Source organism: Haliotis rufescens, unplaced genomic scaffold, assembly GCF_023055435.1.
Source record: "Haliotis rufescens isolate VD_foot unplaced genomic scaffold, xgHalRufe1.0.p SCAF_14, whole genome shotgun sequence".
Classification (NCBI taxonomy): Eukaryota; Metazoa; Mollusca; class Gastropoda; order Lepetellida; family Haliotidae; genus Haliotis; species Haliotis rufescens.
Window position 1 is genome coordinate 36916507 of NW_025963824.1, and position 15153 is coordinate 36931659.

At 44.5% G+C, this 15153-nt stretch overlaps 1 protein-coding gene across 3 annotated transcripts in view; it reads right to left on the reverse strand.

Moving 5' to 3' along the window:
- The window catches only part of LOC124113204 (SCO-spondin-like), a 78139-nt gene that overhangs the window by 20897 nt on the left and 42089 nt on the right, over window positions 1–15153 (reverse strand). For all 3 annotated transcript variants that reach the window (XM_048395387.1, XM_048395385.1, XM_048395386.1), the window contains 9 exons: window positions 14839–15030; window positions 8899–9090; window positions 8393–8590; window positions 7244–7435; window positions 6110–6301; window positions 5418–5609; window positions 4973–5164; window positions 3116–3310; window positions 2563–2760 (listed from right to left, as the gene is read on the reverse strand). In XM_048395387.1, coding sequence (XP_048251344.1) covers window positions 2563–2760; window positions 3116–3310; window positions 4973–5164; window positions 5418–5609; window positions 6110–6301; window positions 7244–7435; window positions 8393–8590; window positions 8899–9090; window positions 14839–15030 — 1743 coding nt within the window. The remainder of the gene's footprint in view (window positions 1–2562; window positions 2761–3115; window positions 3311–4972; window positions 5165–5417; window positions 5610–6109; window positions 6302–7243; window positions 7436–8392; window positions 8591–8898; window positions 9091–14838; window positions 15031–15153) is intronic.

The following is a 15153-nucleotide window of genomic DNA, read 5'->3' on the forward strand; positions in this document are numbered from 1 at the left end:
GAGGCAGTTCATCATCCCAATCGTGTGCTGTTAACCACATTTCTTGTAACAGAATCTTTGCAGTGATTATAAATGGTCCTATGAATCCAAGAGGATCAAATAGTCTTGCAATTTGCCTGAGAAAACCTCTTTTAGTGGTTTCTTCTTCAGGAAACGTACCAACTTTGAATGCGAACATATCTTTTTCAGTAACCCACATTAACCCAAGTGCTTTCACTGATGGTAAATGGCCTTTACAAAGATCAATTTCAGAAGCCCTATCTTCTTCAGGAATGTTTTAAGGACATTCAGGGAATTGGACAACCATTTCCGAGCATGCATTGAAGCACTGGACCATAACTGAGTTAATTGGTTGTACAGTTCTATACCTTCATCCTCATTCTCTACCGAGTCCATACTGTCATCCATGTATGTGGAATTTATGACAGTTTCTGCAGCCATAGGCAGATCTACAAGATGTGCCTTAGCAGGTTCCTTGGTAACATACTGAGCCAAGAAAGGGGAAGAGGTGTTCCCGAATACAAGACGAGTGAACCCGTATACCTCAGGAGGCATATCTGTATTCATGGATCTCCAGAGAAATCTGTGTTAAGGTCTATCTTCCGGTGATATTTTGATCTGCAAGAACATCTCTGCTATATCACAAATGAGAGCTACTGGTTTTCTCCTGAACCGTATCAGCACATCAAAGAGCTCACTATGAAGCTTCGGACCTGGACTGATTACATCATTCAATGATGTGTCCTGATACTTTGCCGAAGCGTCAAAAACAATACGGACCTTCGTTGTGGTCTTCTCTGGCCGCAATATCAGGAAATGAGGAAGATACCACACATCTTCCCTCGATTCCTCATGATCTACTTTTAGGATATAACCTTTTTCAACATACTGCAAGATGATATTGTCATAGGCTAGTGCCGTGTCCTGGTCTTTGGATAACTTCTTTTCAGTGCTAAGCAACCTACAAAATGCCATGGCATAGTCATTTGGAAATGATGGAACGTTCTTCCAAGGAATACCAATCTGGTATTGGCCATTCATCAGGCCCAATGTCTTTCTGAATGCATGGCTCACTTCCCGCAGCCTGTTGTTCAGGTCTATACAATCTATTGCGTCTCCTACTTGACACGGAACTCCCATCTGACCTATTATCTAAGTGACATTGTGCCTGTTCAACTACAGCATTAGTTTCATCCTCAACATGACTAATCTCTCGTTCAGTTTTAGCGACATTTTCACCTTGCTGATTCTTTGCAAAAGCCAGAGTGAGTTGTGTCATAACATCGATTGCTTTCACCAGACTTTCATTTACTTTATCTATACCATCTCGTATGTCTATTCGAGATGGTTGGTCAGAAGATTCTAGTAAGCTGTACAGCTTGTTTTTGTCTTTTGTAATGGTTGATTTAACATTTGCTTTTTGTTGTTTTAGCTTCAAAATGTTCTCCAGTTTTAACAGAGACGTTTCTGTTTCTTGGGACAGAGACTCATTGCTCTTTACAGAGCCTCCCTCCTGCAGATACGACATAATTAATTTGACTTACCTTTTGAAAACCACGCTCTGCTACAATATGGGAATGAGGCACTTTTTATTCCCCGTTAAGTAAACAACAAGACAAATATCATGTCGGACATTTTAATTAGACTAAAGACAGAAACACAAACCTTCTACACTGACCAAATCCCCCAAAAATGACAAGTTTCTATATATTCAACAAAAGTGAATAATTGATCACTTTCTGTTATAAAGTGGATAATGGAAGTTCCTTCTAATATTAGCAAAAGCAATCTCCTGACTGGAGCTCTGGAGACGTCTTCGTCCCACAACGAATAAATGTCAACTAAAAATGTTACTCCGTTCAACGTAGTGGTGTGCCACATCAGCATGAAAAAAAAGAACATGCACAACGGGTGTGTTTGGGCGAGCACTTCCATATTAATCGAGTGTATTTGTATGAGCTATACCAACGCAACCAAGAACAACTGTTTCCTTCTGTTCACCACACGTCAGTCCACCTGCCTCTTGACGCCCGCATATAAACCAAAAGGTGGCCTAGTGCATTTTAAAGTTCTTTCTAGAAACCAGGGACCTGTTCCACAAAGCGAGCTAAGACGATCGTCATTCGCATCCTTTTACATAGACTTACGACAGTCGTAGCGCAATATGGCTTTATGGAACGGGTTCCAGTTTAAAGGTGAGGTGAGGTGAGGTGAGTGTTTAACGTCGCGTCCAAGATCGTTGCACTTATATAGCGACGTGCATACATGTGTGTGTGTGTGGCTGCTTGTAATAGTCCGGACTTATGCCGATTTATAGTGCTAGCCCACTGAGATGCCGCAGTTTATCATGAATACCCCAATTAGGCACAGTATTCTGACTCCTAGCCGACCAGTCCTTGTTTTAGCCCCTTAATGCCTAGCGCCAGACAGGGTAACAACAAGTACCATCTTCTGGTATGACGTGGCCTGGGATCGAACCCCGGACCTTCCGCTCTCCGGGCGGGCGCTCTACCACTAGACCACGGAGGCGGATGTCTTAGACTGTTTCACAAAAACGCTCACCTGGACAAGAATTAAAGATGCATGGCTGAGCCGATGTTTGTACTCTGTCTCCAGAACATGACTGACCGCCATTACTGGGAACAGGGTTTGTGCAGCTTCTGGACCTGGATCTGACAAGGCTGTTAGCGGAACCACAGGTGATGGTACAAGGAGGATTTGTCCATTGCGTCCACTGGGTTAACCCTCCATTTACCGTAGCTGTAAACATTGGAATATCATTTTAATTGGTATTGAAAAGTATACTAATAAAATAATGCTTTGATTTGTTTAGTATTGTACCGTAACCTGCATCTATAACTGGGCATTGGATTAATTATCAGTTGCATCGTCCACAGCACAGACCGGTGGTGTAGTGGCTAATGCATGAGCTTGTCATTCTCTGGTAATGGTTCGGTTCCCATTTGGGTGAAGCCCTTTTCTGGTGTTGCTGGGCACATTGCTGGAATATCTCTAAAAACGTAAAACACGTTCATTCACCCGCAGCTTGCTTGGTTTTTGTTAGTGCCAGTGTGTTTTTTGTGAAGCATTTATTTTAATATAATGAATGTCTTACCAACGCAGGGAGAGAGGACACAGTTCTTTGCTATCACCTCCACTAAAGTGCCAGAACAGTCTTGTCCTCCGCCGCTTGGGATCGGACTTGTGCAGGTCCTGAATCTTGAACGTGAAACGTCTCCCGTCCCGCATGTGACGCCGCAAGGTGGATCGGTCCATTGAGACCAGGTTGTTAAGCCACCGTTTCTGACAACTGTTGCAAAAATGAAAATAATAAGATTTGTCTCAATTTTAGCTTTGACGTACTTTCGACAAAGGCGAAAGAACAATGAAATTAAGATCATAATGTATTTGAAAATAAGCCAAACTTCATATTTTATTCCACTTTTTCTCAATAAAAACTAATTGATTTGTATTTAGTGATATAAAATATGTGACTATTTATTATCGTATTTCTCTCGTGATTCTGAATATATATTAAGAGTGTTTTTAAATCATCTTTATGGAGCCCCCTTCGTGGTGTGGAGGTATGGCGCAATAGAAAAATCCTGACTAGTATTGATTAAGACGTAATGCTTACAATGCTCTTGACATCTTGCATTCAATGGTATTAAATTAATTGATGTTATTTCATTTTAACTACACACACTTTATATACACACGTGTGAAAGAATAATTACATGACAGACACCTGGCACCATTCACACTTTTTCAAACACTTTATTGTTTAAAACCTTTTTTACAGCATATAACTTAACAACTATTATACTGTAGTTTTGAACTACTCTCAATGTGACAGTTACCATCTGGAATATTGTCTGAACGTCGTCCAATGCTATGGAGGTAAAGGGTGCCTCCTTTCAGATTTCACCAGTTCTTAAATCTGTTCGTAGTTTTGACTGATAGAAAAGGATAACGTTTTCGAAATGTTCACGTTAAATGGTGGTGTAACTTGTTAGGATTTACCCCCGTTTGAAAACAAAAGTGAGATTGCCATTTTTAAACTGTGATGAGCAGATGTAGTTATGTGTAAACATTCATTTGAATGTTCAAATTACTATCACCAAGAACTATGGTACACTATTTCCATATAAATACATTGCTATTTTCTGTTAGTAGTAACACAATTATCGAAACTTTCTCTAATATTTTTCAGAGTTCGAATCCAGATTCTCTCCGATTGTTTCTAGTTTGGTCAGTACCATACCCGAGCGCATGGGTTTCACCAAATAGGTCTTCAGCAACCCATGCTTGTCGTGAAAGGCGACTATGCTTGTCGTAAGAGGCGTCTAACGGGATCGGGTGGTCAGGCTCGCTGACTTTGTTGGTGCATGTCATCGTATCCCAATTGCGTGAATCGATGCTCATGATGACAATCACTGGATTGTCTGGTCCAGACTCGATTATTTTTTCAGACTGACGTCATATAGCTGGAATATTGCTGAGTACGGCGTTAAACAACAAACAAAACACAAACTGTACACAGTTGGTGTAGCGTGGTGGGTTATGGTTGTTTAGTTTGTCATGCTAAAACAGCGCATCTAAGAGTAAGTAAAGTAGTGTAGTATTGAAGTTGATCTATTTTTAACTGTCTGACATATATATATATATTAACATATATCAATAATTTTAAAACACATGAATGTCTGTAGCTTTTGCGTTTAAATTAATCACAGTTGGAAAAATAAGGGCATAGAGTTGTTTATCGAAGATTTAACACAACACATATAAAACAACAGCTCTATAAAAACACTAAAACTCATGTCTGAAGTATTTGTTGTACATGGCGCACACCACCAGCAATCTCTGACAATCACCCACTTGAGCAGGTACTGAGGACACGCGACTTCAACAACGTCCCAACGACATCTGGCATACCATAATGACACCCATTCACGCCCATTCAAATTCTTACCTTGGCAGGGGGCGAAGACACAAGATTGAGACAACGTTTCAATTGTATTTCCAAAGCACTGTTGTCCGCCATTACTGGCAACGGGGTTTCTGCAGCTCCTTGTTCGCTGCCTGACAAGGCTGTTGGTGGAGCCACAGGTGATGCCGCAGGACGGGCTGGTCCATTGGGTCCACTGAGTAAAACTTCCATTAACTGGAAATGGAAACAAAGTACTACAGAACATGGAGCAGAGTGTAAATTAGTAATTCTTTACCATCCTTCATTTCCCACCAGAGTTGCAGGAGGATTGAGAGATTTGAATTATTTCACTGCATGACATACCTCCTGGACAAAATCAGCCCTAACCCTAACCCTAACCCTAACCCTAACCCTACCCTACCGTACCCTAACGCTAAACCCTAACCCTAACCCTAACCCTAATGACATGAGTATGTGTATGACCTACCGCCACAAGGTTCGAACACACAGGTCTTAGGCAACACCTCAACTGATGAGCCAACGCAGCTTTGTCCGCCATTGCTGGGTGCAGGGTTGGTGCAGGTTCTTGTTCGAGTTCGGATCACACTTGATGTTGTTCCACAACTGATGCCACAGGATGCATTTGTCCACTCAGTCCAAAGTGTGAATCCTCCATTGACTACAAGGCACAAAATATCAGATTCAAATTGATTTTTCAATTGAAATGAGTTAGCTGTGATAATGTCTCCTGTCCTGTACTATTCCACTTTTGATCGTTATATTCTTATCGTTCAATGATACAGAAAACCGATTCTCATAATATGTCAAGTGTGCCGTCTGCGAGATAGAGTTCATCTGAAGCAGTCGGAAAAGACTGAACGTCAAGTGTGTCTTTAAACAGAATGACATTTCAGATTGTTCCTATCAAAAGTGGAGTGGTATATTTTCTTGGTTGCTGATTGGTCTTTATGCTACTGGATTGATTTGAAAATATAAGTGTTGCAGCAAATACTGCAAATAAATATTTTTGTAAATTTGTTGATTGGACCTCCTGAAGAAAAATGTATTGTGGGTTCGAAAAAAGTGTTATTCCAAGTCTTGAGTCTTGAGCAACAATATCTGTCAAAAGTAACAATACCTACTTTGGATGATTTTTAATGAATACGTTTACGTAAATACCGAGACATGGTGAAAGGCTGCACGGTCGTGCCAATGTTTGTATCCTGTCTCCAACACAAGAGGTTCCTCCGTTACTGGGTGGAGGGTTTGAGCACGCCCTGGTCCTCATCCTCACAACGCTGGATCCAGTTCCACACGTGATGCTGCACGACGGATTGGTCCATTGTGTCCACTGGTTAAAACCGCCATTAACTACAACAGAAAGTGGTTTAAAGGGTGTTGCTTTTAATCATCTCAGTGTAAACAAAGTCGTCACATTAAGAGAGTGGTGTGTTGTCTACTTCAAGTCGTGATTCGATGTGGAAATAAGACATAGTGTTTGAAAACCATTAACGTCTATGTGGAAATATACTGACACACAATGAAAACAGAGCAACCATTAACGTCTATGTGGAAATATACTGACACACAATGAAAACAGAGCAACCATTAACGTCTATGTGGAAATATACTGACACACAATGAAAACAGAGCAACCATCAACGTCTATGTGGAAACATACTGACACACAATGAAAACGCATCATCGTATTTTCAACCATCGCACATGATGCGTATTGTGCTGAAATCAATATCGAATCTCAACAAATGAGATTCGAACCCGAACGGCGACATTTTTGTGTTGGCTACCACATGTCTAAATACACAGAATATCTTAAATTGATTTTTGTTGCCATTTTGTTGCATTTTTGAAGTGTTTCAGATTATGATAATAACATAACTCTAAGACGATGCAGTGGGCTGAAGAGGGTTAAAGTCGTCTTTCACGAAATCAAAACTATATGATAATATAATACAGAGGGGTAGTAAAATCGAAATTAATGTTTCCAATATTTGCACATGAGCATTTCAGCAAATGTCGACTCTGGCGCGGTTGGACCCAAGGACATAATTTAACATTTCTTTATTGTTTAAAATGTTAGGCTATGACATCATCCATTGTTCTCCACGTTGTAGATTACGTCACTTAAACAATAAGTTTAAAGTGTCTGTTCGTCACGAATGAAAGCTGCTCGTCCGACGCCAAGGGCAGATGATGCGGAAAACAATGTTGCTCGAAGAATAATCGCCAATTCTAAATGCTGCAGTTCATTAATGAAGAGACATTATTCTATGTAAATAGTTGCATACTTACCAATACAAGGTGCGAAAACACAGTTTCTCTGCAAAAACTCCACAAAAGGACCAATGCATGTTTGTCCACCATTGCTGGCAGGAGGGTTGGTGCAGCTTCTGGTGCGTGTACGTATGACGTCATTTCTTGTTCCACAAGTGGTGCCACAAATTGGTTCCGTCCATTGGGTCCAGGCTGTTAGACCGCCGTTCACTAAAATAGGATATTATGTTTGTTTAGAAAGTACGTGTCTTAATAGGCAAACTTATCTAATTGGATTACAGAAGTTCCAGGTCTCCCCACACGTTTTGTAAACACAAACCTACACACAATGTTGCTAAATACTTCTGAGTTCAGAAAGAGTCTTCTTTATGCAAACGATCATGTATTCGAATCCAAGATATTTCTGGATTGTCAGCACCATAGTGGTAAACGTCTAAAACATGGACATGGACCATAAGAAAGAGAATTTTTGGATGTCAACGTCTTTATTATGAGGAACACAACGTTTTGGAGTAAATGCCTACTCCTTCATCAGGTGAATGAATGCTATGACGCAGAGCGCATATATATGTACACGTAAGGACAACAAAAGTAATAAGATACGAAAGGTGGAAACTTAACCAGGGAAGCCAACAGTCAGCTGGCGCTGATAGGTGATAAGCAATACAGAGTGAAAGCGTACACTTTACAATAGTTAGCGCTGATAGTTATGGACAGCTGGAAGCCAGGACTAAATTATCACTGATTGGTAATTGACAATGGGCAATAGGCAAACGGGAGGTCGGGGGTAATTAGGACTGATAAGTAAAAGAATAGAAATAGCAATGGGCCAATGGAAGCCAGCTAGATAATAGGCACCGACAAAGATGAATGCAGTAAGTCCCAAGCACTAGGCAGATAGGTTCCCTGGTCACGGCTCGTAACTATGTTTTGACAAAGACGAAAGACAGAAGCAGCGGGCACCTGCATCAGTTCAGGCTTTCCCCCGACATGAAGTTGACACGATGTGGTGTAACTGAACTACTGTCACCCTTGTACCCTGGTGACCTTGTAAAATGCATTACGGTTCCACAACCCTCAGTTTTAACACAATCAGATCAGTTGGTACTGATTCTCTGTTGATATGTTGTTACCAATCATTTAACAATCTATTTATCAAACACCTACCCGTGCAGGCATTGAAGACACATTGTTTAAGCACTGTTTGGACTGTGTCGTTAAAGCACTGCTGCCCACCGAACCTTGGAGTGGGGTTGGTGCAGCTTCTGCTCCGTAACCTGTACACGCTGAACGTGGAGCCGCATGTGATACCACAGGGTGGGTTAGTCCATTGATTCCACTGGGTTAGTCCTCCGTTAATTGGAGCTGAATCGATGAGGAAAGAAATTATGCAACAATAGAAATGGTTGTGGCATACAATATTTGTATCTCAAAGGCGACTGACGGGATCGGGTGGTCAGTCTCGCTGACTTGATTGAAGCATGTCATCGATCGCAATTGCGTGGATTGATGCTCATGATACCAATCACTGGATTGCCTGGCCAAGACTCGATTATTTACAGACTGCCGTCGTATACCTGGAATATTGCTGAGTGTGGCGTAAAACAAAAAACAAAACAAAAAAGCAAACAATTTTTAAGACAATTCTTAAATATCACTTGGGATCTACTTACTATCACAAGCAGGGAACACACAGCTTTTCGGTACTGTCTCAACTAAAGTTCCGGTGCAAGCTTGTCCTCCATTGCTGGGCGGGGGGTTGGTGCAGCTCCTGGATCGTGTAAGTGCCACATCAGTTCTCGTTCCACAAGTGATGCCACAAGAAGCATTCGTCCACACACTCCAACCCGTTAGGCCACCATTTACTAAAACACAGGCGTATGACAAGTTCCAAGTAGTTTTAACTCTAATACATACACAACAAACAGGACTGAAACTAATACATGTTCTTTTAATGCAACATATATGAATGCATATGTCAAAGCGGGAAAAATTAGCATTTCTGATTAAATGCAATGTTTTAATACTTACTTGACGCTAAACAGTGCTTTAGCTTCCCTACCTTATACACACAGACAGTACTGGAACGAAGAGACAGTTTAAACAGACTACAATCCGTGCCTCGGCATCCACCAGTTATCCCCCTTGGCCCCTACTCCTCATATTCTTCACTGGATGACATCAGACGTTTAGTACACAGTGGCGCCAACGGTAAGGCGGAGTCCAGGTGGGCCTATAGGTGTAGCGTCAGGTGAGTATAAAACCATTGCATTGCAGGCGTTGGTCAGCTGCTGGGCCAGGACAAGTGGACCAAAGCTATGTGTACCCGCGATGTCCTCCACAGATATGTTGCAAAGATAATGGCTGGCGAAGATAGTAGTAGATAACCAGAAGCACCCCTCCATGAGGGATCGGACAGAGGGCCAGCGAAGAAGACAGGGCACGGATCGCATGTGGATTGGAGGCTGTAGGTGGTGGTCAGTCAACACGACGATAAACCCTAGGATAGCAGAACGAAAGCCAGAGGGAGACTGTATTCCGAGAGATCTCTGCAGAGCTATGGCTGGAAAGAGGGATGAACAGCTGCTGGCGCTGCTTGCGATGTTGCTCGGATACCTGAAGATAACGCCGGAGGGCCCGACTTCTTTTTTCTGGGCAGAGGGCTAGCTCCAGGTCATCATCAGGGCCAACGATCTCCACAAGAGACGGGATGTGAAATTGCTGATCGGGTTGGCCAGGCAGTTGGTTTTTGGCGATGAAGTCCCAACAAAGGCCAAGGTGAACCAAACCGTGATGACGCTGGTCGAATCGGACACGGGTCACATCTAGGGCATGAAGCTCGCTAACCCTGGCAGCTGTTGCAAGGGCCAGGAGAAAGCAAGTCTTCAAGGTGAGATCTTCAAACGAGGCAGACGCAAGTGCCTCATACGGACCCTGGCTTAAACCCTGCAGAACAACATTGAGATCCCAAGCTGGAGGGCGGAACTTCTTAGTCTGGTCCTCCAGTCGAAAACCTCGGATCATGGCAGAAAGAGCCAGGGCCGATAATAGCTTGAAACCTATAGCGATCTTGAGGAGAGAAATGAGCGCAGCAAGATAGGTAGCAATCGTGGAACCAGCCAAGTGACGGGATTGGCGAAGGAAAACAAAAAAAATCAGCCACTTGGCTAATGGTGGCCTCTACTGGAATGATGTGCCTGGACAAGCAGAAGGCTTTGAACAACCACCACTTGTCATCATGTAGGGATCGAGTGGAGGGACAATGAGCTCTGGAAACAGCTGTCGCAGCAAGAGCTGAAAAGCCTTTAAGCGGTCAGCGACTTCTGGGCACTAGATTTTGCCACGCCGGGAGATGCAACATGGTTTCTCCTGCGTGCTGAAGGACCTTGGGAAACCAAATCCGGGATGGTCAATAAGGCGCGACAAAAGCAGATCCAGAGGACAGGTCTGGGTCGCCTTCTGAATGACCTGGGGGAGAAGAACTGGGGGCGAAAAGCTTACACGCTACTTCCCAAGCAGCTGGGTCCGGGACCCGAGACACGTACACCGGCAATTGATGTTGCACACCATTGCAAAGAGATCCACCTTAGGAGTTCCCAGGCGATTGCACAAGAACCAGAATGCTTCCTGATGGAGCATCCACTCTGTGGGGGACAGGCGATCGGGTCTTGACAGGGAGTCAGCTATGATGTTATGACAACCTGGAATGTGACCGGCTCGTATCAGAAGAGGAAGAGTGTCGGCCAGATGAAACAGGCGAAAGGCCACTTCCAGAGAGAATCAGATCGAGTCGATCCTTGCTTGTTGATGTAATACTCCGCTGTGGAGTTGTCCGAGGCGACCATGAGATAACTGCTGCGGAGGATCTGACGCTAATGACGAACGTTCCGCAGGAGTCCAAAGACCGGAGGCGGTTTCCTGGAGAATGTGGGCGCCCCATTCTTGGAAAGACGTGTCTATGAAGAGATGGCGAGTGGCCTCAAAACTTGTCATAGAGGAACCACTCAAGACGTTTGATGGGACTAGCCACCACTCCAGTAATGTACGTAATTCTCTTGGCAGAGGAAGAAGAGGACCGACAGGTCTGAGCGCAAAAATGGCAGGAGAAACCGTTGAAGGGGACGCAGTTGAAGACGACCCCTGGACTTTAGATCCTGAGCTGAGGTCAACAGCCAGAGAAGACTCTGCCACTGGCGGAGATCGAGAGGTTGAGAGAGGGCTCTCCTGATCCCGGATTGGATCGCTGCAAACTGATCCGGAGAAACTTGTATCAAGGATAGGTCTGTCAGAAAAAGACCGCCTATGAAGGTGAGATGGCGAGAAGGAGTCAGATCCGATTTATCCATGTTGATGATCCAACCCAACTGATGGAGGAGTTGAAGGGTGAAATCCCGCTGAAGAATCAAGGTTTGATGGACCGTCATGATGCAGTCGTCAAGGTAGGCCCTGAACCGAATCCCCCTGAGCTGAAGAAACGCCACGATGGGATGGGTTATACGTGTGAATAACCACGGAGCCGTGGAAATGCCAAATGCGAGCACTTTCCACTGGAAGATGAAGCGGAGGAAATGACGATGTGTTGCTTGAATGGGAACGTGCAGGTAGGCATCCTGGAGATCCAGACTGATGAGGTAGTCCATTGGTTGAAGGATGTGGCACAGAGGCCGGATGGAGATAATCTGGAAATGTGGCGAAGGCGCGAGATGATGGAGGTTGAATAGCGCCAGAGTGTTGATCATTCGAAGGTGGGATGAACCCTTCTTGGGCACCAGGAAGATTGGAGAATAAAATCCCCTAGTGATTGAATCGGTGTCCAGGTGTTCTTGGCGATCAGGAGATTGATAATGGCCTGAAGATCCGGCACATCGTGAGGCCAATATGGAGGTTCAACGGGAGTAGTCAGAGAAGGAATGGCACGGAGCTGCAGGCGGAGGATCCGGGTAACAAACGGATCCTTGAGCAGCTGCCAATTCCTCCAGTAGGTCTGAAGTCTCCCTCCTAATGGAGACGGATGAACAGGGACAACTGGCGGATGGAGATGCCAGTTGTCGAACGTCCAAAGAAAATCACTTCCATCGCCAATCCTGGAAAAGCGTCCACGGCGAGGAGGCTTGGAGGACCAACCAGCGTTTGGGCTGAAAAGAAGCGGATTTCCTCTTCAAACTGGTCCTCTTCACGACATACGATTTCCTCTGCTGAGAAAATTGGGAAGAAATGACACGGTCAATGTTGTTAAGGAGTCGGAACTGATGAGCGTCCCAACTCTGGGCCTCTTTAGCCACAGTCGTATCTGGCCCTTGGAGAGCATCAACCCAGACCAGGTTTGGCGCGTCAGTTGCGTCTTGAATGACGTGTCCCAGGGGCACTGCCTGAGTAGAGACGAACGTCTAGCTATGCTGAGAGAACCAAGACAGAACTGAATGTAAGTCGACATGTGTACCAGTTGGCTCTGTTGCCAATCCAGGACCAAGAGGAGCTGGTCATTGGCCTCTGAGGGATACTTGTCCAAACAGTCCTGGATGGCCGAGTTGCTAGAAGCTACCACCGACAGTGGGTAAAGAGTGTGATGGAGCGTAGCATCAATTCGGATCATCCCAGCATCCGATGTACTGGGCCAGGAGGATCCTACAAGCAACCATACAGCCTCATCAACTGGAGGACAAACTTGGCAAAGTCCATGGAGTGGAAAGGACAGTGTTTTTTTCTGGAATCTGGGCACTTGGATGGATGGCTGGACCAGCAGAGTCGTAAAGGCTGTGTCTAAGGACCCGGCCACATCAGCCACCAACTGATCCCGTGGAAGAAGGAAGTGATAAAATGGGGGCCCCAGACGATGGACGGCGAGGCAAGAAGACAGGCGAAAGTTGGTGGCCCCGGCGAACGCTGGCGACGGTCCGGCGATATCTGGCGATCCGGCAAACGCTGACGACGTCTCGGCGATAGCTTGCGACGGTCTGGTGATAACTGGCAACTCGGCGAATGCTGGCGACGACCTGACGATATCTGGCGTTACAGCAAATGCTAACGATGGTTTGGCGATGGCTGACGAACCAGCGAGCGCTGCCGATGGTCTGGCAAAATCTGGCGATGGTCTAGCAAGCTCTGGCGACCTGGCGATCGCTGGTGATGGCCAGACGATAGCAGACAACGATTCAATGAAACAAGGCGATGGTCCAGCGCCGGTTGGTGATGATCCGGTGATGCCTGAAGACAATCGAGAGACAACTGGCTACACTGTCCCGGCAATAGCTGCCGACGCTGATTGATCCTAGAGGAGGCAGTAGTGGAGTCGTCAGGAGTATGAGATTGGCGACAGAGACCAGAAGCAAGGCAAGATGAAGTATCAGATGAAGCGCAGGAACAACGATCTGGTGACAGGCGGGAACTGGCAAGATCTGAGCTGACGGGGGCCAAAATCGGCTGGATGATGTTGAAGTAGTTGTTCCCCAAATGCACGAATCGCTGTAGGATTCATAAAATCAAGTGGCGCAGAAGGGGAGGAGCATCCGAAGGACCAGACGTTGGCATAGACGGATCCGAAGTCGGGGGGGCCGGGTTCGACGGAGGAGTGGTTGGTGGTGAATTATCAGGCATCTTCTTCCGAACAGCAAATTGTGGCGACGAAGAACAGCTTTTCTGTAAGAATTAAAGTCTGTTATTGACAAGAGTGCGCGAACAGAGCAGCCATGATCAAACGAGCACGCAGGCTTGCTTTCGGGGCAAAGCTGATGAGGGTCTTTCCCCCGACTTGGGAATAGAATACATTCTGCAAAAAATGTAAACAGCACATAAGTGAAACTAGCAGAAGCACATATGCAGCAAAACACGTTATTGGATAGTATGGGAACCAAGCGCACAAACACACAAGTTTACCATGTGTGAGGTGTGCTTGGAGCAATTCTAAAACATAATACTCCTAAATAATAGGAATTATGTCACTAGAAAGTCATAAATCACAGAATAAATGAGAGATTCACCAATAGTTTACAAAAACTATAGCAAAAAGGTACATTAATGCGCTACCTTGCAAACACGAGATGCAGTAAAATTATAATGGCGACCAAGGCGCGAAACACGCAGTTACGCAGTCGAGAGAAAAATTCGAATTACAAGCTGTAAACCGCAAATGAGCGAATATAAGGTAAGTAGAACTCTTGAACAGAGAATATGAGGCATAGGGGCCAAGGGGGATAACTGATGGATGCTGAGGCACGGGCTGTAGTCTGTTTAAACTGTCTCTTCGTTCCATTACTGTCTGTTTGTATAAGGTAGGGAAGCTAAAACACTGTTTAGCGTCAGGTAAGGTAAAACATATTTCTTTTGAAGAATTAGGAATATGAATTATTATGAACTGTGAACTGTTATCATAAACTATCATAAACTACCGGTCAAATGAAATTACACACGCATGTTTGATAGACAAACAGGAACTAATGGATATTCGATGTTGATGAATTTGATAGGGGTATCATAGTTGCGTTTTGCCCTTATATTTGCAGTGTTTTCAGGCTAGTAACGTTTTGATTTTTGGGTCAAATCCAATTTCCCTGAGAATACTTCTTTTTGATCATCAGTTTATGTTTTACAGAGATATTCAATAAATAATTCATTACCAGGACAGGGGGAGAAAACACAGCTCTTCTGCAAACTCTCCACCATTAATCCAGTGCATGCTATCCCTCCGTTGCTGGGGGCTGGGTTGGTACAGCTCCTGGTACGTGTTCGTACCACGTTGGATCTCGTTCCACAAGTGATGCCACAAGAAGCATTCGTCCACTGAGACCATAATGTAAGGCTACCGTTCACTGGCAAGATAGTTTACCATGTCTCATCATTTGAATACAGAAAATCTTTTAATCGCTCCAAACGTTATTGCATACACATAGTAGATACGCGCATGTTTTTATATCATAGAAATAAGTGTTATC